Source organism: Somniosus microcephalus, chromosome 5 (genome assembly GCF_052327205.1).
Source record: "Somniosus microcephalus isolate GS21.2 chromosome 5, FLI_Smic_1.0, whole genome shotgun sequence".
Classification (NCBI taxonomy): domain Eukaryota; kingdom Metazoa; phylum Chordata; class Chondrichthyes; order Squaliformes; family Somniosidae; genus Somniosus; species Somniosus microcephalus.
The window spans coordinates 7,852,819-7,876,157 of NC_140991.1; the positions used below are offsets into that span (position 1 = coordinate 7,852,819).

The 23,339-nt window shown below is 52.7% G+C and overlaps 1 protein-coding gene across 5 annotated transcripts in view; it reads left to right on the plus strand.

Annotated features, from left to right (window-relative positions):
* The window catches only part of LOC147116849 (alanine aminotransferase 2-like), a 269,062-nt gene that overhangs the window by 196,846 nt on the left and 48,877 nt on the right, over positions 1-23,339 (plus strand). For all 5 annotated transcript variants that reach the window (XM_085987256.1, XM_085987253.1, XM_085987255.1 and 2 more), the window contains 3 exons: positions 14,728-14,817; positions 16,400-16,508; positions 19,336-19,469. In XM_085987256.1, coding sequence (XP_085843382.1) covers positions 14,785-14,817; positions 16,400-16,508; positions 19,336-19,469 — 276 coding nt within the window. In that variant the 5' untranslated portion in view covers positions 14,728-14,784. The remainder of the gene's footprint in view (positions 1-14,727; positions 14,818-16,399; positions 16,509-19,335; positions 19,470-23,339) is intronic.

The following is a 23,339-nucleotide window of genomic DNA, read 5'->3' on the forward strand; positions in this document are numbered from 1 at the left end:
TGGTGATAACAGGTGTTTCAATTGCCCGTATGTCTTCGCACCCATTAAATTTAATAATGTTAGAGCTTTATCTTGGTCACGAATTTTATTGGCCTTACAATAATTTTTTACTCTTTCAACATATATGGCCCAATCTTCGAGGTCACTATCAAAGGTGCTAATATTCCCGTGTTTAGGCATTGTAGATTTGCAATTTCTCAGATTTTATTTTCTTTACTTGTTATCAAAGATGGCGGCTTCCCGCTCTTGCCGTCGTCCTCCGCCCACAAAATGGCGGTTTTCCCGCGCTTGGCGGTCTTCACCCGTCCCCCGACGCCGTCTCCCTTCAGCCCTCAAGTGCGGCCCTTATCAGCGGATGCGATCGATGGCCCGGCTGCGCCTCGCACTTGAAAGCGGCCCGGCCCTTATCTGCCGATCGCTATCGCCCTATACCTCTCTCTTCCCCAGTCCTGTCTTCTACTCCGGTTCACAAGCTGATGGAGGCTTCAGGGTCCTAATGCCTGTCACTTCCAGTGGGGTGGTGAGTGTTGAGGTTTGAAACCTCTCTTCAACCGCCGTGGAATAACTGCCGCAGGGTAAGAACCTGACTCGTCGCCAGTGTTAAGTCTGTGAATTATTTAGTTAATTAAAACAGACTAATGAGTAACAATAAAAACAGGTCTTTACTGGTTGGAGGTAGGGACTATACTGAATACAAGATTACTGCACAGTGCTTATATACCGGTGTGTTCACCCCCGGTATTACGTCTACAGCAGCCTGAGAAAGTAGTACATCTCTTAAGGTGGAACAGGCTTAAGCTCTCTTAAGGTGGAACAGGTTACATACACAACAAAACCCTCCAGCGTTCTGTAGTCCTCAGTTGCCCTGGGGTGGGAAGCTTTGAAGGTGGTGGGACATATTGAGAGAGTGGTTAACAAAGCATGTGGGATCTTGGGCTTCATAAATAGAGGTATTGAGTACAAAAGTAGAGAAGTTATGCTGAGCCTTTATAAAGCGCTGGTTAGGCCACAACTGGAGTATTGCGTCCAGTTCTGGTCACCACACTTTAGGAAGGATGTGAAGGCCCTTGAGAGGGTGCAGAGGAGATTTACCAGAATGGTTCTGGGGATGGGGGATCTTAGCTACAAGGACAGGTTGGAGAAGCTGGTTTTGTTTTCATTAGAGCAAAGGAGGTTGAGGGGTGATTTGATCGAGGTGTACAAGATTATGACGGGTTTGGATAGGCTAGACGGGGAAAGGCTGTTCCCACTAGTCGAGGGTACAAGGACTAGGGGACACAGATTTAAGGTTTTGGGCAAGAGATACAGGGGGGATGTGATGAAACACTTTTTTACGCAGCGCGTGGTGAGGACCTGGAACTCGCTGCCGACAGAAGTGGTGGAAGCGGAGACACTGAATGTTTCCAAGGGGAGACTGGCTAGGCACTTGAGGGAAATAAACTTGCAGGGCTACGGGGATAGAGCGGGGGAATGGGACTGACTGGATTGCTCTACAGAGAGCCGGCACGGACCCGATGGGCCAAATGGCCTCCTTCTGTGCCGTTATGACTCGATGACATGGGTACAAGAGAAATGCCATCAATGATACAGAATCTTTTCCTTTAATTCATCCTCAGGATGTGGGCATTGCTGGCAAGGTCAGCATTGATTACCCATCCGCTAGTTGCCCTGAGAAGGTGCTGGTGAACCACTGGTGTCTGTTTGATACAACTGCTTCAGTCAACCACGCTGGTGTGGGTCTGGAGTCACACGAAGGCCCAGACCGGGTAAGGACGGCAGGTTTCCTTCCCTAAAGGACATTAGTGAACCAGTTGGGTTTTTACTGAAATCTTCATGGTCATTTTTACTGAGACCAGATATTTTTCCAGAATTCACACTTGCATTCTGTGGGTATTGGTCGAAAGCTCCAAACTAGGGCTGGACTATCAAGTCCAGCCTTGCCAGTGATGGCCACATCTCGAGCAGAGATGTTTTTAAAAGCAGATGGGGAGATAGAAACATAGAAGATAGGAGCAGGAGTCGGCCATTCGGCCCCTCGAGCCTGCTCCGCCATTTAATGAGATCATGGCTGATAATCCAAATTCAGTACCCTGTCCCTGCCTTCTCCCCATATCCCTTCATCCTTGATCCCTTTAGCCTTAAGAAATATATCTAACTCCTTCTTGAATATATTTAATGAATTGGCCTCTACTGCCTTCTGTGGTAGAGAATTCCACAGCTTCACCACTCTCTGGGTGAAGTAATTCCTCCTCATCTCTGTCCTAAATGGCTTACCCCTTATCCTTAGACTGTGACCCCTGGTTCTGGACTCCCCGACCATCGGGAACATCCTTCCTGCATCTAGTCTGTCTAGTCCTGTTAGAATTTTATAAGTTTCAATGAGATCCCCTCTCATTCTTCTAAACTCCAGCGAGTATAAGCCCAATTAACCCAATCACTCCTCATACGTCATTCCTGCCATCCCAGGTATCAGTCTGGTGAATCTTCACTGCACTCCCTCCATTGCAAGAACATCCTTCCTCAGATAAGGCGACCAAAACTGCACACAATACTCAAGATGTGGTCTCACCAAGGCCCTGTACAACTGCAGCAAGACATCCTTGTTCCTGTACTCAAACACTCTCGCTACGAAGGCCAACATACCATTTGCCTTCTTGACCGCCTGCTGCACCTGCATGCTTACCTTCAGCGACTGGTGCACAAGGACACCCAGGTCTCGTTGCACTTCCCCTTCTCCCAATCTATTGCCATTCAGATAATAATCTGCCTTCCTGTTTTTGCCAACAAAGTGGATAACCTCGCATTTATCCACATTGGGCAGATGCATGGCAGATGCAGTATAATCACCCAACCTGTCCAAATCATACTGGAGTTTCTTGGCATCCTCCTCACAGCACACATGCCCACCCAGCTTTGTGTCATCTGCAAACTTGGAGATATTACATCTAGTTCCCTCGTCTAGATCATTAATATATATTGTGAATAGCTGGGGTCCTAGGACCGATCCCTGCGGTACCCCACTAGTCACTGCCTGCCACTCGGATAAAGATCCGTTTATTCCAACTCTTTGCTTCCTGTCTGCCAACCAGTTCTCTATCTAAGTCAGTACCTTGCCCCCAATCCCATGTACCTTAACTTTACATGCTAATCTTTTATGCGGGACCTTATCGAAAGCCTTCTGAAAGTCCAAATACACCACATCCACTGGTTCTCCCTTGTCTATTCTACCAGTTACATCCTCAAAAAATTCCAGTAGATTAGTCAAGCACGATTTACCTTTTGTAAATCCATGTTGACTTTGTCCGATCCTGTCACTGTTTTCCAAGTGCTCTGCTATTAAATCTTTTGTAATGGATTCTAGCATTTTCCCCACTACCGATGTCAGGCTTACCGGTCTATAATTCCCCGTTTTCTCTCTACCACCTTTTTTGAACAGTGGGGTTACATTAGCTACCCTCCAATCCATGGGAACTGTTCCAGAGTCTATAGGATTTTGGAAGATGACCAGCAATGCATCTACTATTTCTAGGGCCACTTCCTTAATTACCCTAGGATGTAGATTATCAGGCCCTGGGGATTTATCGGCCTTCAATCCCGTCAATTTCCCTAACACCATTTCATTACAAATACTGATTTCATTCAGTTCCTCCCTCTCATTAGACCCTATGTTCCCCGACATCTCTGGGAGGTTATTTGTGAACTCCTTTGTGAAGACAGAACCAAAGTATGTATTTAATTGGTCTGCCATTTCTTTGTTCCCCATTATAAATTCCCCTGATTCTGACTGCACCAATCTTTTTCTCTTCACATATCTATATTTATGTTCTCTGCAAGCTTACTCTCATACTCTATTTTCCCCCTCTTAATTAATCCCTTTGTCCTCCTTTGTTGAATCCTAAACTGCTCCCAATCCTCAGGTTTACTGCTTTTTCTGGCCAATTTATATGTTCTCTCCTTGGATCTTATGCTGTCCCTAATTTCCCTTGTTGGGGGTGGGGGCAGAAAGCAAAGGGTTGGATTAAGGAAGCTTTGCAGGATTTGTGTTCTACAGGGTCTGTTGGGATCAATCTTATTTACGATGTTGTTGAGATACCGCGGCAAATGTGGGAGTCGAGACCAGAGTTGATGGAACACAACTGCTTTAATTTACATCATGGCAAAACAAGTGCTTAAAAAGCCCGCGCAACCACTTAAATACTCCCCAGACAGGAAGTGCTCCCGGCAGCCTGTCCCTGCGGGAAACAAGTTGCCGGAGGAAAGGGCCCACGGCTGGGGGCGGCTGCTGCCGGCAGTGCGCCTGCATAAACTGTCCATGCCGCCGTGAGCGGATTATGTCCAATGGTGGCGTGTCGCCACAGAGCTCCCCCCAGAATCCGCTTAGGAGGAGTGGACGAGTCATGACGGTGGTCTAATGGTTCTGCCGGAGCGGCTCTGAGTGGCCGCCGGTCTAGTTGGTGGGGCCGGGCGGTTCGCCGCTGGCTGTGCTAGCTTGCTGGCGGGACGGCCTCTAGTTGGAGGTCGGGCCACGGGGACCTGTTCCCCTGGTTCTGTGTGTGCTGGTTTGAGTCGGTCGATGGAGACTGTGTCGACCCTGTCGCCGAGTCGCAGCTTGAACACCTTGTCCCTGGTTTGTAGTACCTCGTACGGTCCGCCGTACGGGGGTCGCAGGGGTCCACGGTGTGCGTCGTGTCGCACGAAGACGAAGCGTGCCTACTGTAAAGTTTGGCAGAACGTGAGGTGCGAGTTCGCCGTGTCAGTTGACCGGAAGTGGGGCAAACTGTTGAGCGGAAGAGAAAGAGTTGAGCCGCTGCTGTTCGGCCGACCAAGGCGTGGTAGCCTCCGGGAGGAATTTGCCTGGTACGCGCAGCGGTTGTCCGTAGACTAACTCCGCTGCTGAGGACTGGAGGTCTTCCTTGACCGTGGTGCGTAGGCCTAGTAGCACCCACGGTAGGTGGTCAGTCCAGGTACTGTCCTGCAGGCTGGCGTGGAGTGAGGCCTTGAGTGACCTATGGAAGCGTTCACACAGCCCGTTGGCCTGCGGGTGGTACGCCGTGGTTCGGTGGAGCGTCACCCCGAGGTTGCGTGCTGTGGCCGTCCAAAGTTCGGAGGTGAACTGGGCGCCTCTGTCGGAGGTTATATCGGCCGGTACGCCGAACCTCGCGACCCAGGTGTTAACGAACGCCCTGGCGATGTCGGCTGTGGTGGTGGAGGTCAACGGCACTGCCTCGGGCCAGCGTGTGTAGCGGTCGACCATCGTGAGAAGATAAGTTTGGCCTTGCGATGGCAGCAGAGGACCGACGATGTCGACGTGTACGTGGTCGAAGCGGCAGCTGGGTACCTCGAAGTCTCCCAGGGGTGCTTTTGTGTGCAGCTGCACCTTAGCCCGTTGGCAGGTGAGGCAGGAGTTGGCCCAAGTCCGAACATCTTTGCTGAGGCCGCGCCAGACGAAGCGCTGGGAGAGGAGTTTAACAGATGCGCGGGAACCCGGATGGGAGAGCCTGTGGAGCGCGTCGAAGATGCGGCGGCGCCAGGTTGCAGGGACGACCGGCCTGGGTTGGCCGAGTGAGACATCGCAAGTGACTGCCGTGGCTTCGGGCCCATGCGCGACCTTGGCTAGGCGTAGCCCTGGCAGGCTGGTAGCCGCCGAGAGGAGGTCTGGGTCCGTGAGCTGGGCCACTGCTAGTTGCGCGTAGTCGACCGCTAGGTGATTCGCGCAGACGGCGGGACGGGAAAGGCAGTCGGCGACAACATTGTCTCTACCGGAGACGTGCTGGATGTCCGTGGTAAACTAGGACACGGCCACGAGCTGGCGTTGCTGCCTAGCGGACCAAGGGTCGGTGTTCTTGGCCATCGCGTATGTGAGCAGCTTGTGGTCCACGTACGCGGTAAAGGAGCGGCCCTCCAGGAGGAACCTGAAATGGTGGACCGACAGGTGGAGCGCGAGGAGCTCGCGGTCGAAAGTAGAGTATTTGACCTCCGGGGGGTGCAGTTGGCGGCTGTAGAAGAGGAGTGGCTGCCACGCGCCATTGACCCACTGCTCGAACACGGCTCCGACCGCATCGTCGGAGGTGTTGGTGGTGAGCGCGACCCGGGCATCGGCCCTCGGGTGCGCGAGCAGGGTGGCGTCGGCGAGCGCGTTTTTGGTGGCGTCGAAGGCGGCTGACGTGTCAGCGGTCCAGGCTATGGCCATCTTGCCGGATTTACCTCGAAGGGAATCGTATAGGGGCTTCATGAGGGCTGCAGCTCTGGGGATGAACCTGTTGTAAAAGTTCACCATCCCGAGGAACTCCTGGAGGCCCTTGATGGTTTTAGGGCGGGGGAATTGCTGGATGGCCTGCACCTTGTTGGGCAGGGGGACGGCCCCAGCAGGGGTGATGTGGTGGCCGAGAAAATCGATCTCAGCTAGGCCGAATTGGCACTTCGCCGGGCTGAGGATGAGCCCATGTTGGGCGAGGCGCCCGAACAAGATGCAAAGGTGTTCGAGGTGTTCCTGTTTGGAGGAGCTGGCCACAAGAATGTCGTCTAGATAGACGAATAGAAAATTCAGGTCCCGGAGGACTGAGTCCATAAGGCGCTGGAAAGCCTGGGCTGCATTCTTGAGGCCAAAGGGCATCCTCAGGAACTCGAACAGGCCGAATGGGGTGATGACGGCCGTTTTGGGGATGTCCGCGGGGTGTACGGGGACTTGGTGGTAACCGCGCACCAGGTCGACCTTGGAGAAGACGGTTCATCCGGCCAGTCGGGCCGAGAAGTCCTGGATGTGCGGCACCGGGTATCGGTCGGGGGTGGTGGCGTCGTTGAGGCAGCGGTAGTCCCCGCAGGGGCGCCAGCCTCCGCCGGGCTTGGAGGCGATGTGGAGGGGCGAGGCCCAAGGGCTGCTGGAGCAGCGGATGATGCCGAGTTGCTCCATGGTGGTGAACTCGGCCCGCGCGATTTCCAGCTTGGCCGGGTCAAGTCTGCAGGCGTGGGCAGAGACCGGGGGGCCGGTGGTGGGGATATAGTGCTCCACACCGTGTTTGGCGGCTTTGGCCGAAAAGGTCGGGTTAGTGAGGACGGGAAACTCGGCTAGTAGTGCCGAGTAGTCGTCCATGGCTCCGGCGAGGCAGTAGGTCGTCAGGCCGGCCGAACGGGCCGGGGTGACTGCGCCAGGGATGGGGGCCATAGTGTTGATGTCGACGAGGCGGTGCCTCGGAATGTCGACAAGGAGGCCGTGGGTGCGTAGGAAGTTGGCGCCGATGAGTGGGCAGAGGACCTTGGCTGTGAGGAACTCCCAGCGATAGCGGCGGCCTGCAAGGTCGAGCGTGACCATACGGGTGCCGTATGTGCGGATGTCAGAGCCATTGGCTGCAGCCAGCGTGACACCCCGTGCGCCGCGTTGGATTTTGAGGGCGGAGGCGGGGGTGATGCTGTGCTGGGCTCCTGTGTCGCACAGGAATCGGCGGTTGGTGCTGTCGTCGGTGACGTACAGTAGGGGCCCCTTTTGCCCCGCGGCCATCGTGGGGGCCGGTGCGGGGGAGGGTTTGAAAGTGCACATTGGCGTGCAACGTTGGGCCCTAGTGCCAAAATGGGTGTGGTAGTAGCAGTGACCCGGAGTGGAAGGGTGGTCGGGCCTAGTGAGCCGGGGGGACCGCGTGGTCGTTGCCATGAGGTCGGGCGCGACGTCGCGGGCGGTCTGTGCGGAGAGCAGCCGGTCGGCCTTTTCAGCTATCTCGTTCAGGTCCATGGAGCCAGACTCCACAATAAGCGGACGGATGCTGGCGGGGAGCTGCCGAATGAAAAGCGTGTGAAAGAGGGCGCCGGGTTTTTTATCGTCCGAGAGGGACAGCATGTGGGAAAGCAGGTCCGATGGTGAAGCGTCACCAAGGCCTGGGAGGTCGAGGAGTTGGCAGTTGCGCTGGTAGGAGGACGCCTGAAATGTTTTAAGGAGCGCGGCCTTCAGATGTTCGTACTTGCCTTCCTCTGGTGGATCCTGCAGCGCTGCCCAAACCTTAGGGGCTGCAGTGCAGGTGAGAGAGGCGACGAGGTAGTCGTACTTCGTAGCGTCGACTGTATTGCTTCTCAGCAGGAATCTGGACTCGGCTTGAACGAACCAGGCCTCGGCCAGGTTCTCCCAAAAGTCCGGTAGTTTAACTGTGACTGCGTTTGTATCCACCATGCTAGCTTAGGATTCGTCCTGAGCGTTGGGGTCACCAGTGTTGAGATACCGCGGCAAACGTGGGAGTCGAGACCAGAGTTGATGGAACACAACTGCTTTAATTTACATCATGGCAAAACAAGTGCTTAAAAAGCCCGCGCAACCACGTAAATACTCCCCAGACAGGAAGTGCTCCCGGCAGCCTGTCCCTGCGGGAAACAAGTTGCCGGAGGAAAGGGCCCACGGCTGGGGGCGGCTGCTGCCGGCAGTGCGCCTGCATAAACTGTCCGTGCCGCCGTGAGCGGATTATGTCCAATGGTGGCGTGTCGCCACAATGTGCATAAATGATCTGCACCGAGGGAACAATGTCCAAATTATCTGATGACACTTGGTGGGTGGGGCAAATTGTGAGACAAGGGCTGTGAAAGAATAGAGGAGGAAGTAGAAAGTCCAGCAGGAGGCAAATGCTGTTCAGTGTAGAAACATGGTCTTAGATTGTGGAAGTGAGAACAGGGAAAGGAAAGGCACCACAAATGGTGAGTTTTTAAATGAAGTGGAAGAGCAGAGTGACCCTGGTGTCTCGATACAAATGTCATCAAAGATGGCCGTAGAATTACTCATTTCTGCAGTGTGGACCCTCTACCGTGTGCACTGCAGCAACTCGCCAAGGCTCCTTCAGCAGCACCTCCCAAACCCGCCACCTCCACCACCTAGAAGGACAAGGGCAGCAGGCACATGGGAACACCACCATCTCCAAGTTCCTCTCCAAGTTCCCCTCCAAGTCACACACCAGCCTGACTTGGAAATATATCGGCCGTTCCTTCGTCGTGGCTGGGTCAAAATCCTGGAACTCCTGACCTAAAGCGTAGATAAGGCCATAAGGAGGCAAAGGTGATTGTGGGTTTGTATCTAGAGGCAAGGTTTTAATGTCCAGCTCATCAAGTCCTTAATTAGGCCACCAGTGGAGTGATGCGTACAGTTTTGGACACACTTTCATGGGACAGACACCACTCCCCCAAAAATTAAACAAGTTAAAATATTGTCCCCACTGGAGGTCAGAGCAAACAGAGGCGTCAATACTCTTGTCGTAGTTTAACCCCCAGGCACGCTCTGTTCTTGCCGGGCACGGGGGGTTAAAATCGAGCCTTCTGAGTCCCAGGCTTTTATTGGCCGGAGAGTGGGGAGGGGGGTTGGCCTATATCATACATGTGCTGTATTATATGCGAGTATATTGCCCAGGGAAAATACAGGCCACAGTGGTCAAGGTCCACTGGCTATAACTGGGGGAAGTGGAGGGGCTGTCAGTGGGGAGTGACTGAAAGAACGAGATTAATGGGCGGGTAGTGTCAGTGTGTGTGTACCTACAGGTACTGTGGGGGAGAGCGACCGTATGGATCCCCTGGTCTATAGGTGCTGTGTATTCTGTGAGGGAGATCGACAGTATGGATCTCCTGCTCTATAGGTGCTGCATATACTGTGTGGGAGAGCGACAGTATGGATCTCCTGGTCTATAGGTGCTGTGTATACTGTGAGGGAGAGTGACAGTATGGATCTCCTGGTCTATAGGTGCTGTGTATTCTGTGAGGGAGATCGACAGTATGGATCTCCTGCTCTATAGGTGCTGCATATACTGTGAGGGAGAGCGACAGTATGGATCTCCTGGTCTATAGGTGCTGTGTATTCTGTGAGGGAGATCGACAGTATGGATCTCCTGCTCTATAGGTGCTGCATATACTGTGAGGGAGAGCGACAGTATGGATCCCCTGGTCTATAGGTGCTGTGTATACTGTGGGGGAGAGCGACAGTATGGATCTCCTGCTCTATAGGTGCTGCATATACTGTGTGGGAGAGCGACAGTATGGATCTCCTGGTCTATAGGGGCTGTGTATACTGTGAGGGAGAGTGACAGTATGGATCTCCTGGTCTATAGGTGCTGCATATACTGTGGGGGAGAGTGACAGTATGGATCTCCTGGTCTATAGGGGCTGTGTATACTGTGAGGGAGAGTGACAGTATGGATCTGCTGGTCTATAGGTGCTATGTATACTGTGAGGGAGAGCGACAGTATGGATCTCCTGCTCTATAGGTGCTGCATATACTGTGTGGGAGAGCGACAGTATGGATCTCCTGGTCTATAGGGGCTGTGTATACTGTGAGGGAGAGTGACAGTATGGATCTCCTGGTCTATAGGTGCTGCATATACTGTGGGGGAGAGTGACAGTATGGATCTCCTGGTCTATAGGGGCTGTGTATACTGTGAGGGAGAGTGACAGTATGGATCTGCTGGTCTATAGGTGCTATGTATACTGTGAGGGAGAGCGACAGTATGGATCTCCTGCTCTATAGGTGCTGCATATACTGTGTGGGAGAGCGACAGTATGGATCTCCTGGTCTATAGGGGCTGTGTATACTGTGAGGGAGAGTGACAGTATGGATCTCCTGGTCTATAGGTGCTGCATATACTGTGGGGGAGAGTGACAGTATGGATCTCCTGGTCTATAGGGGCTGTGTATACTGTGAGGGAGAGTGACAGTATGGATCTGCTGGTCTATAGGTGCTATGTATACTGTGAGGGAGAGCGACAGTATGGATCTCCTGCTCTATAGGTGCTGCATATACTGTGTGGGAGAGCGACAGTATGGATCTGCTGGTCTATAGGTGCTGTGTATACTGTGAGGGGGAGTGACAGTATGGATCTGCTGGTCTATAGGTGCTATGTATACTGTGAGGGAGAGCGACAGTATGGATCTCCTGCTCTATAGGTGCTGCATATACTGTGAGGGGGAGTGACAGTATGGATCTGCTGGTCTATAGGTGCTATGTATACTGTGAGGGAGAGCGACAGTATGGATCTCCTGGTCTACAGGTGCTGTGTATACTGTGAGGGAGAGCGACAGTATGGATCTCCTGGTCTATAGGTGCTGTGTATACTGTGAGGGAGAGCGACAGTATGGATCTGCTGGTCTATAGGTGCTGCATATACTGTGTGGGAGAGCGACAGTATGGATCTGCTGGTCTATAGGTGCTGTGTATACTGTGTGGGAGAGCGACAGTATGGATCTCCTGGTCTACAGGTGCTGTGTATACTGTGAGGGAGAGCGACAGTATGGATCTCCTGGTCTATAGGTGCTGTGTATACTGTGAGGGAGAGCGACAGTATGGATCTGCTGGTCTATAGGTGCTGCATATACTGTGTGGGAGAGCGACAGTATGGATCTCCTGGTCTATAGGTGCTATGTATACTGTGAGGGAGAGCGACAGTATGGATCTCCTGGTCTATAGGTGCTGCATATACTGTGAGGGAGAGCGACAGTATGGATCTCCTGGTCTATAGGTGCTGTGTATACTGTGAGGGAGAGCGACAGTATGGATCTCCTGGTCTATAGGTGCTGCATATACTGTGAGGGAGAGCGACAGTATGGATCTCCTGGTCTATAGGTGCTGTGTATACTGTGAGGGAGAGTGACAGTATGGATCTGCTGGTCTACAGGTGCTGTGTATACTGTGAGGGAGAGCGACAGTATGGATCTGCTGGTCTATAGGTGCTATGTATACTGTGAGGGAGAGCGACAGTATGGATCTGCTGGTCTATAGGTGCTATGTATACTGTGAGGGAGAGCGACAGTATGGATCTCCTGGTCTACAGGTGCTGTGTATACTGTGAGGGAGAGTGACAGTATGGATCTCCTGGTCTATAGGTGCTATGTATACTGTGAGGGAGAGCGACAATATGGATCTCCTGGTCTACAGGTGCTGTGTATACTGTGAGGGAGAGCGACAGTATGGATCTGCTGGTCTATAGGTGCTATGTATACTGTGAGGGAGAGCGACAGTATGGATCTCCTGGTCTATAGGTGCTGTGTATACTGTGAGGGAGAGCGACAGTATGGATCTCCTGGTCTATAGGGGCTGTGTATACTGTGAGGGAGAGCGACAGTATGGATCTGCTGGTCTATAGGGGCTGTGTATACTGTGTGGGAGAGCGACAGTATGGATCTGCTGCTCTATAGGTGCTGCATATACTGTGGGGGAGAGCGACAGTATGGATCCCCTGGTCTATAGGTGCTGTGTATACTGTGTGGGAGAGCGACAGTATGGATCTGCTGCTCTATAGGTGCTGCATATACTGTGGGGGAGAGCGACAGTATGGATCCCCTGGTCTATAGGGGCTGTGTATACTGTGAGGGAGAGCGACAGTATGGATCTCCTGGTCTATAGGGGCTGTGTATACTGTGTGGGAGAGCGACAGTATGGATCTCCTGGTCTATAGGGGCTGTGTATACTGTGAGGGAGAGTGACAGTATGGATCTCCTGGTCTATAGGTGCTGTGTATACTGTGTGGGAGAGCGACAGTATGGATCTCCTGGTCTATAGGTGCTGTGTATACTGTGAGGGAGAGTGACAGTATGGATCTCCTGGTCTATAGGTGCTGTGTATACTGTGAGGGAGAGTGACAGTATGGATCTCCTGGTCTATAGGGGCTGTGTATACTGTGAGGGAGAGTGACAGTATGGATCTCCTGGTCTATAGGTGCTGTGTATACTGTGTGGGGGAGCGACAGTATGGATCTGCTGGTCTATAGGTGCTGCATATACTGTGAGGGAGAGCGACAGTATGGATCTCCTGCTCTATAGGTGCTGTGTATACTGTGAGGGAGAGCGACAGTATGGATCTCCTGCTCTATAGGTGCTGTGTATACTGTGAGGGAGAGCGACAGTATGGATCTCCTGCTCTATAGGTGCTGTGTATACTGTGAGGGAGAGCGACAGTATGGATCCCCTGGTCTATAGGTGCTGTGTATACTGTGAGGGAGAGCGACAGTATGGATCCCCTGGTCTATAGGTGCTGTGTATACTGTGAGGGAGAGCGACAGTATGGATCTCCTGGTCTATAGGGGCTGTGTATACTGTGAGGGAGAGCGACAGTATGGATCCCCTGGTCTATAGGTGCTGTGTATACTGTGAGGGAGAGCGACAGTATGGATCTCCTGGTCTATAGGGGCTGTGTATACTGTGAGGGAGAGCGACAGTATGGATCCCCTGGTCTATAGGTGCTGTGTATACTGTGTGGGAGAGTGACAGTATGGATCTGCTGGTCTATAGGTGCTGTGTATACTGTGTGGGAGAGTGACAGTATGGATCTCCTGGTCTATAGGGGCTGTGTATACTGTGAGGGAGAGCGACAGTATGGATCTCCTGCTCTATAGGTGCTGTGTATACTGTGAGGGAGAGCGACAGTATGGATCTCCTGGTCTATAGGGGCTGTGTATACTGTGAGGGAGAGCGACAGTATGGATCTCCTGCTCTATAGGTGCTGTGTATACTGTGAGGGAGAGCGACAGTATGGATCTCCTGGTCTATAGGTGCTTTGTATACTGTGAGGGAGAGCGACAGTATGGATCTCCTGGTCTATAGGGCTGTGTATACTGTGAGGGAGAGCGACAGTATGGATCTGCTGGTCTATAGGGGCTGTGTATACTGTGAGGGAGAGTGACAGTATGGATCTGCTGGTCTATAGGGGCTGTGTATACTGTGAGGGAGAGCGACAGTATGGATCTCCTGGTCTATAGGTGCTGTGTATACTGTGGGGGAGAGCGACAGTATGGATCTGCTGGTCTATAGGGGCTGTGTATACTGTGAGGGAGAGTGACAGTATGGATCTCCTGGTCTATAGGTGCTGTGTATACTGTGAGGGAGAGTGACAGTATGGATCTCCTGGTCTATAGGGGGTGTGTATACTGTGAGGGAGAGTGACAGTATGGATCTCCTGGTCTATAGGTGCTGTGTATACTGTGAGGGAGAGTGACAGTATGGATCTGCTGGTCTATAGGTGCTGTGTATACTGTGAGGGAGAGTGACAGTATGGATCTCCTGGTCTATAGGTGCTGTGTATACTGTGTGGGAGAGTGACAGTATGGATCTCCTGCTCTATAGGTGCTGTGTATACTGTGAGGGAGAGTGACAGTATGGATCCCCTGGTCTATAGGTGCTGTGTATACTGTGTGGGGGAGTGACAGTATGGATCTCCTGGTCTATAGGGGCTGTGTATACTGTGTGGGGGAGTGACAGTATGGATCTCCTGGTCTATAGGTGCTGTGTATACTGTGAGGGAGAGTGACAGTATGGATCTCCTGGTCTATAGGTGCTGTGTATACTGTGTGGGGGAGAGTGACAGTATGGATCTCCTGGTCTATAGGTGCTGTGTATACTGTGAGGGAGAGCGACAGTATGGATCCCCTGGTCTATAGGTGCTGTGTATACTGTGAGGGAGAGCGACAGTATGGATCTGCTGGTCTATAGGTGCTGTGTATACTGTGAGGGAGAGCGACAGTATGGATCTGCTGGTCTATAGGTGCTATGTATACTGTAAGGGAGAGCGACAGTATGGATCCCCTGGTCTATAGGTGCTGTGTATACTGTGAGGGAGAGCGACAGTATGGATCTCCTGGTGATTTATGTCATGTGATCTCTTGGACTAAGTCAGTCATGTACCAGGTCCTGGTTGGTGGCGCTGTGCGTATTGGACGCGTTGCGCGGGATTGAGACACACATTAAGATTTTCTGATCCCAGACCTCCTGCCTCCTTCTCCGCAGGGTGTGAGCAAACCCTTCTCCGAAGTCATCAAAGCGAATATCGGAGACGCACACGCCATGGGACAGAAGCCGATCACCTTCATTCGCCAGGTAGCTGATGTTTTTTGCGGGCGGGAGATTGTTGAAGGGGCGGAGGGTCACTCGTCGTCGCACGGTTGGAGTCTGACTGGCTCGGTATATTTTCCATCGTAGATTTATTTCTCTGTGGAGACCTCCTTATTCAGCAGTCTCATTGAGCTGCCACTAACTGGTTCTTGCTGTGTCTGGTGCTCTCTGTGGAATCTGTTTGTGTCTGGAGTACATGGACTGCTCCAGCACCAACCTAGCAACCGGCATTACACCCAGACTTAAAGTCACGAGAAATTTCAGCAGTTTAAGCTTAAGTAGAGTTACCTGCTGGGAACATGCCTGTCCTTCTGTGACCCCTCTCCACCGTCATCCAGCTGGGTGGGACTGCACTCGCCTGGTCCCATTCTTATCTATCTAATCGTAGCCAGAGAATCACCTGCAACGGCTTCTCTTCCCGCTCCCGCATCGTTACCTCTGGTGTCCCCCAAGGATCTATCCTCGGCCTCCTCCTATTTCTCATCTACATGCTGCCCCTTGGTGACATCATCCGAAAACACAGCGTCAGTTTCCACATGTACACTGACGACACCCAGCTCTACCTCACCACCACTTCTCTCGACCCCTCCACTGCCTCGTCAGGCTGCTTGTCCAGCATCCAGCCCTGAATGAGCAGAAATGTCCGCCAATGAATTACACCGGACATACAGGACAGAAACAGGCCATTCGGCCCGACCAGTCCATGCCAGAGTTTCATTATTAGGAAGACTGAAGCCATTGTCTTTGGTCCCCGCCACCAACCCCGTTCCCTAGACACCGACTCCAGCCCTCTCCCTGACCACTGTCTGAGGTTGAACCAGACTATTTGCAATCTTGCTATCCTATTTGACAGAGTTGAGCTTCAGGCTCCAATTCCGTTCCATCACTAACAATGCCTATTTCCACCTCTGTAACATCGCCCGCCTCCGCCCCTGCCTCAGCTCATCTGCTGAAACCCTCTTCCTTGCCGTTGTTACCGCTAGACTTGACTATTCAAACGCACTCCTGGCCGGCCTCCCACGTTCTACCCTCCATAAACGCAATCTCATCTAAAACTCGGCTGCCCGTGTCCTAACTCGCACCAAGTCCCGTTCGCCCATCACCCCCTGTGCTCGCTGACCTACACTGGCTCCCGGTCCGGCAATGCCTCAATTTTAAAATTCTCATCCTTGTTTTCGAATCTCTCCATGCCCTCACCCCTCCCTCTCTCTGTAATCTCCTACAGCCCCACAACCCCCTGAGATATCTGCGCTCCTCCAGTTCTGCCCTCTTGAGCATCCCTGATTATAATCGCTCCACCATTGGCGGCCGTGCCTTCTGCTGCCTGGGCCCTAAGCTCTGGAATTCCCTCCCTAAACCTCTCCGCCTCGCTACCTCTCTCTCTTCCTTTAAGACGCTCCTTAAAACCTACCTCTTTGACCATGCTTTTGGTCACCTGCCCTAATTTCTCCTTATGTGGATCGGTGTCGAATGTTGTCTGATAATCGCTCCTGTGAAGCGCCTTGGGATGTTAAAGGTACAAGATGTTGTTGTCCTAGCTGGTCCTAACAATCCATCTGTCTCACAGGTTCTGGCCATCTGTACGTACCCAAACCTTCTCTGTGATCACACAATCCCTGAGGACGCCAAACAGAGAGCGCAGAGAATCTTGGACAGCTGTGGGGGCAAGAGTATTGGTAAGACCAGTCTCGAAACACAACGGCTTAACACACAGGGGCAAAAATTCAGTATCGCCATTAGCGGCCGTGCGCAAAGTTTAGCGCCTGGCGCTAATTATCACCTCTGACGGCAAACTTGGCTTTTATCACCCCTGGAGATGATTGGAGTGCTAAATCAGACACTTCACACCTGCCTTAAGGCGCTAACGCCGAGGAGCAATGCACTACTTCAGAGCGCTGGTGAAGCTTATGTGATGTCAGTCAGCAGTGGAACACAGACACACTGGCGCCGGCCAGCTCTTAAAGGGGAGGGTTGATTTTGCTCTCCATCCACACCCTGCTCATCGCAGCCTTGAATCTCGGCCTGGAGAGACCTGTACATCAAATGGAGAGACCCAGGGAAAGAGCTCAGAGTGCAGCCCCCACAGTCTCTTCTAAATCGATACAAGGAAGGGCAAATCAAAATGAACCTGCAAAGTGCTGCTCAGTACCCAAAACTCCTTCACACAGCGTTGACTCTCTCCAGAAGTCTCTCTCTCTCTCAGAATGCGTGGTGCAAAAATGTCACCAACAAAAAAAGGCAGGAAGCGGTCGCCTTTAAATAGCGCCCCCCCAGTCCCTTCCTGACTGTAAAACGCTCCCCTCAACCTGCCGTTGCTAGCGGCAGGCGGTAAGGCAGGGGGCGCCACTCAATATCTGGTCCGGGGCGTTGCGCACTCGACTGACGTCACAGTCTGCCGGCGCAGGAGATCGTGGCGGTAGTGTTTAGCACCGCCGCAAAATGTCTAGTTAATTTCGCGAGCGGCGCAAACATCGCCGCGCCCGGGCGCTAGTCGCTTTGCACCCCATTAGCGCCCTCTTAGGGCACTAACGGGAGGCACAAACCAACTGAATTTTTCCCCCACAGTTTCCTGCTAACTAAACGGGAGACATGAGAAAGAATGGAACTAGAGAAACTTATCTAAACTACTGCTTTCACAGAGTCTGTGCAATCTACCTCCTCACTGGTTAGATACAGAGGTAAGTTTCTAAAATATGCTTACCTGAATGTGTGGCCGAAGTTCTCAATGGAAATAGACATCGAGAGATGTAAAATGGGCTGCCGATTCACGATCATCCCAGTTACACCACACACAAGTCAAAATCTATCCCATTGTCTCCTTGTCCCTCTAACTTGCCTCTCACTCTTTTCCCCCCCATCTCTCTCCAGCTGGCTCACACTCTCCCTCTCTCATTCCCTTTTCCCCATCTCCCCTGTAACTCCCTCACGATCTCTACTCCCTGTCACTATCATTTCCCCTCTTACTCCTGTCTCCCCTTTTCTCTCTCTCTCCTCTTCCCTTTCTCTGTCAATCTGTCTCAGCTCATCTCCCTCCTATCCCCATGTCTCCTCTTCTTCCCTCCTCTCTCTCTCGCTCTTCCCTTTCTCCCTCTCTCTTCCCTTCTTCCTCTTTCTCCTTTTTCCCCCTTCCCCTTTCTCCAACTCTCTTTCTGCCTTCTATTCTGCTTCTCCCCACCTCCCCCCACCCCGCCCCCGCCAGGAATGCACGTTCTGAAGATTAATTCGGGAAGCTGGGCCTGCTTTATTTGAAGGAGGAGGAGGTTGACTCCACTCTGTTGAAGAGAATCAACAAAATTGAACAAAGAAAATCATTCACTTTGGGAAAGGTTGAAATGCCAGAGGACTCGAGTCAAACAATAGCCTGGAGGAAGAGGGAGATTAGAATCCAAGTGTCTTGGAATAAATTATCAACAAAGATTTATACAAAGCTCTCCACCACTGGGGGTTTTCCTCGCCTCATGTCTGGGTCTGTTGTAGACTCATTGACAGAGATTGATCGCTAGGATTAATCAACAACTCCATGAGCATTGTATCGTGCGACTACCAGGACGGGAGAAGGCGAAGTGGATTGGCCTTGGTGTTCTTCCGACTGGCAATTCCGATGTTGTGGAGAGGGAAGGGATGGAGGGAGATGGGTAGATGGAATAAAGAGATATCAAATAGGGATTGACTCGTTGAATCCAATGTCCTAAAAACATTCAGAGAGACTGGAGAAGCTGGGGTTGTTCTCCTTGGAGCAGAGAAGGTCCAGGGGAGATTTGATAGAGGTGTTCAATATCATGAAGGGTTTTGATAGAATAAATAAGGAGAAACTGTTTCTAGTGGCAGGAGGGTTGATAACCAGAGGAGACAGATTTAAGGTGATTGGCAAAAGAGCCAGTGGGGAGATGAGGAGAATATTTACACAGCGAGTTGTTGTGATCTGGAATGCGCTGACTGAAAGGGCGGTGGAAGCAGATTCAATAATAACTTTCAAAAGGGAATTGGATAAATACTTGAAGGGAGAAATGTGCAGGGCTGTGGGGAAAGAGCAGGGGGGAGTGGGACTAATTGGAGAGCTCTTTCAAAGAGCCGGCACAGGCTCGATGGGCCAAATGGCCTCCTCCTGTGCTGTGTGATTCTTTGATTCTTATGTTAAAGTGAAAAAGGTTCAAATTGCTGACAGGGACAATGGTGTTGGGAACAGAGGTACACCCGCAAAAAAAATAACCAAGGACACAAGGGTAAATGGACCTTGGAGTAGAGTATAGGGTTCAGGAGAGAATGCAATTCCCTTTTGTAGAGAGAAGGGTTTGAGGGGCATGATGTCAAGGTGTTGGGTGGGATGAGATCTAACAAAGAAATACAGACTTGCTAGAAAGTAGTGGCCATGATTCCTTCAAGGTTCCTGTGCAGGAGTGGAGCAGGGCTCCGGTATTCAGGGTGTGCTGTAGTCTTGGAGCGCTTTAGGTGTTGAGCCCGGCCTCGTTCAGCATTCACGATGGAATCAATCTCTTCATCCAGGTGCCTACACCGCTAGTCAGGGCATTGAGTGCATTCGACAGGATGTGGCCAAATACATAGAGACCCGAGACGGAGGCATCTCTTCCAACCCAGACAACATCTTCCTCTCGACCGGAGCCAGTGATGCCATTGTGGTGAGTAGAGGTCCATTGCTGAATACTATTACATAGAAGGTACAGCACAGAAACAGGCCATTCGGCCCAACTGGCCCGTGCCGGTGTTTATTCTCCACACCAGCCTCCTCCCACCTCTCGCCATCTCACCCCATCAACATAACCCTCGATTCCTTTCTCCCTCATGTGTTTATCCAGCTTCCCCTTAAATGAGGCTATTCACCTCAACCACTCCCTGTGGCAGCGAGTTCCACATTCTCACCACTCTCTGGGTAAAGAAGTTTCTCCTGAATTCCCGATTGGATTTATTAGTGTCTATCTTATATTTATGGCCCCTAGTTCTGGTCTTGCCCACAAGTGGGAACAACTTCTCCACGTCTACCCCATCAAACCCTTTCATAATCTTAAAGGCCTCGATCAGGTCACCCCTCAGCCTTCACATTTCTAGAGAAAAGAGCCCCCGCCTGTTCAATTTTTCCTGATAGTTACAGCCTCTCAGTTCTGGTATCATCCTTGTAAACCTTTTTTACACCTTCGCCAGTGCCTCTCCATCCTTTTTATAATAGAGGCCAGAACTGTTCACAGTGCTCCTAGTGTGGTCTAACCAAGGTTCTATACAAGTTTAACTTAACTTCTCTGCTTATCAATTCATAGAAATAAACCCAAGTGCTTTCTTTGCATTTTTTTATGGCCTTATTGCCCTGCGCGGCTACATTTAATGATTTGTGAATCTGTACACCCAGATCCCTCCGTTCCCCCACCCCATTGGAGGGCAGCCTGGTCATGTGGGATCATATACAGAATGTCTCAGCCATGGCTCAGTTAGTAGCGCTCTCGCCTCCGAGTCCGAAGGTCAAGGGTTCAAGACCCATTCCAAGCTGACACTCCAGTGTAGTACTGAGGGAGCGCTCCCGCAACACTGCCCCTCTGACAGTGCAGCGCTCTCTCAGTCCTGCCCGTCCGACAGTACAGCGCTCCCTCAGTACTGCCCCTCCAACAGTGCAGCACTCCCTCAGTACTGCCCCTCCGACAGTGCAGCGCACCCTCAGTACTGCCCCTCCGACAGTGCAGCACACCCTCAGTACTGCCCCTCCGACAGTGCAGCATTCCCTCAGTACTGCCTCTGAGAGTGCAGCGCTCCCTCAGTACTGCCCCTCCGACAGTGCAGCGCTCCCTCAGTACTGCCCCTGAGAGTGCAGCGCTCCCTCAGTACTGCCCCTCCGACAGTGCAGCACTTCCTCAGTACTGCCCCTCCGACAGTGCAGCACTCCCTCAGTACTGCCCCTCTGACAGTGCAGCTCTCCCTCAGTACTGCCCCTCCGACAGTGCAGCTCTCCCTCAGTACTGCCCCTCCGACTGTGCAGCACTCCCTCAGTACTGACCCTCCAACAGTGCTGCACTCCCTCAGTACTGCCCCTCCGACTGTGCAGCACTCCCTCAGTACTGACCCTCCAACAGTGCTGCACTCCCTCAGTACTGCCCCTCCGACAGTGCAGCTCTCCCTCAGTACTGACCCTCCGACAGGGCTGCACTCCCTCAGTACTGCCCCTCCGACAGTGCAGCTCTCCCTCAGTACTGACCCTCCGACAGGGCTGCACTCCCTCAGTACTGCCCCTCCGACAGTGCAGCTCTCCCTCAGTACTGACCCTCCGACAGTGCAGCGCTCCCTCAGTACTGACCCTCCGACAGGGCTGCACTCCCTCAGTACTGCCCCTCCAACAGTGCAGCACTCCCTCAGTACTGCCCCTCCGACAGTGCAGCTCTCCCTCAGTACTGCCCCTGAGAGTGCAGCGCTCCCTCAGTACTGCCCCTCCGACAGTGCAGCTCTCCCTCAGTACTGCCCCTCCGACTGTGCAGCACTCCCTCAGTACTGCCCCTCCGACAGGGCTGCACTCCCTCAGTACTGCCGCTCCGACAGGGCTGCACTCCCTCAGTACTGCCGCTCTGACAGGGCTGCACTCCCTCAGTACTGCCGCTCTGACAGGGCTGCACTCCCTCAGTACTGACCCTCCGACAGTGCAGCACTCCCTCAGTACTGACCCTCCGACAGTGCAGCACTCCCTCAGTACTGCCCCTCCGACAGTGCAGCACTCCCTCAGTACTGACCCTCCGACAGTGCAGCACTCCCTCAGTACTGACCCTCCGACAGTGCAGCTCTCCCTCAGTACTGACCCTCCGACAGTGCAGCACTCCCTCAGTACTGACCCTCCGACAGTGCAGCTCTCCCTCAGTACTGACCCTCCGACAGTGCAGCTCTCCCTCAGTACTGACCCTCCGACAGTGCAGCACTCCCTCAGTACTGACCCTCCGACAGTGCAGCGCCCCCTCAGTACTGCCCCCTCCGACAGGGCTGCACTCCCTCAGTACTGACCCTCCGACAGTGCAGCTCTCCCTCAGTACTGACCCTCCGACAGTGCAGCTCTCCCTCAGTACTGACCCTCCGACAGGGCTGCACTCCCTCAGTACTGACCCTCCGACAGTGCAGCTCTCCCTCAGTACTGACCCTCCGACAGTGCAGCTCTCCCTCAGTACTGCCCCTCCGACAGGGCTGCACTCCCTCAGTACTGCCCCTCCGACAGTGCAGCTCTCCCTCAGTACTGACCCTCCGACAGGGCTGCACTCCCTCAGTACTGCCCCTCCGACAGGGCTGCACTCCCTCAGTACTGACCCTCCGACAGTGCTGCACTCCCTCAGTACTGCCCCTCCGACAGTGCAGCGCTCCCTCAGTACTGACCCTCCGACAGGGCTGCACTCCCTCAGTACTGACCCTCCGACAGGGCTGCACTCCCTCAGTACTGACCCTCCGACAGTGCAGCGCTCCCTCAGTACTGACCCTCCGACAGGGCTGCTCTCCCTCAGTACTGACCCTCCGACAGGGCTGCACTCCCTCAGTACTGACCCTCCGACAGGGCTGCACTCCCTCAGTACTGACCCTCCGACAGGGCTGCACTCCCTCAGTACTGACCCTCCGACAGTGCTGCACTCCCTCAGTACTGACCCTCCGACAGGGCTGCACTCCCTCAGTACTGACCCTCCGACAGTGCAGCGCTCCCTCAGTACTGACCCTCCGACAGTGCAGCTCTCCCTCAGTACTGCGGAGGAGAATAGCCTGGATGTTCTGTTCAAGTCCCCTGAAGTGGGACTTGAACCCATGACCTTCAGATTCCGAGGCGGGGGTGCTACCCACTGAGCCACAGGTGACATCTGATTGGGGGAAGAGGGAAGAGAGTTTTGTTGTGTGAAGTAGTTTTGGGTAGGGTTCGAGCTGTATGGAGTTAAAGAACGGTCATTCACCAAGGCACTGGGTAGAATGGCCCCTGTGTGTGCCATTACAGAACATTCCAGAATGCAGAGCGTGTTATTTTTTCCTCCTCTGGTGTACTCTGCACACAATACATTGCAAAAACCATGAAAGCGCTGTGGGATCTGATGGATGGTTGTGTTAGTGACCGTGTCTATTTCTACCCCAGTACACAACAACCAACACAATCCAGCCATTGAACACTGCCACTGATGGCTGGGCTCTTAGCCAGCCAGGCTCGGGCATGGAAATAGGAATCTGAAGTCAATTAAGGCCGAACACCAGCCGTTTCTGGCCTGTGAAGAATCTGCCTGTGCTCCTCCAGTGACTTGGAACCCAGTGCGTCTCACGGCCGGCGGACAGTGGCACACGATGAATATTAGGACAATAAGAAAGGGAAAGAGAGAGGAATTTTCTCATCATAGTGTATCTGTTATTCTATACATAAACCCCCCTGAACCTCTCGATTAGATTCCAGCCTGTAACTTATTCCTGGGTATCTGTTATTCTATATATAAACCCCCCGAACCCTGCGATTAGATTCCAGCCTGTAACTCACTCCCGGGTATCTGTTATTATTCTATATATAA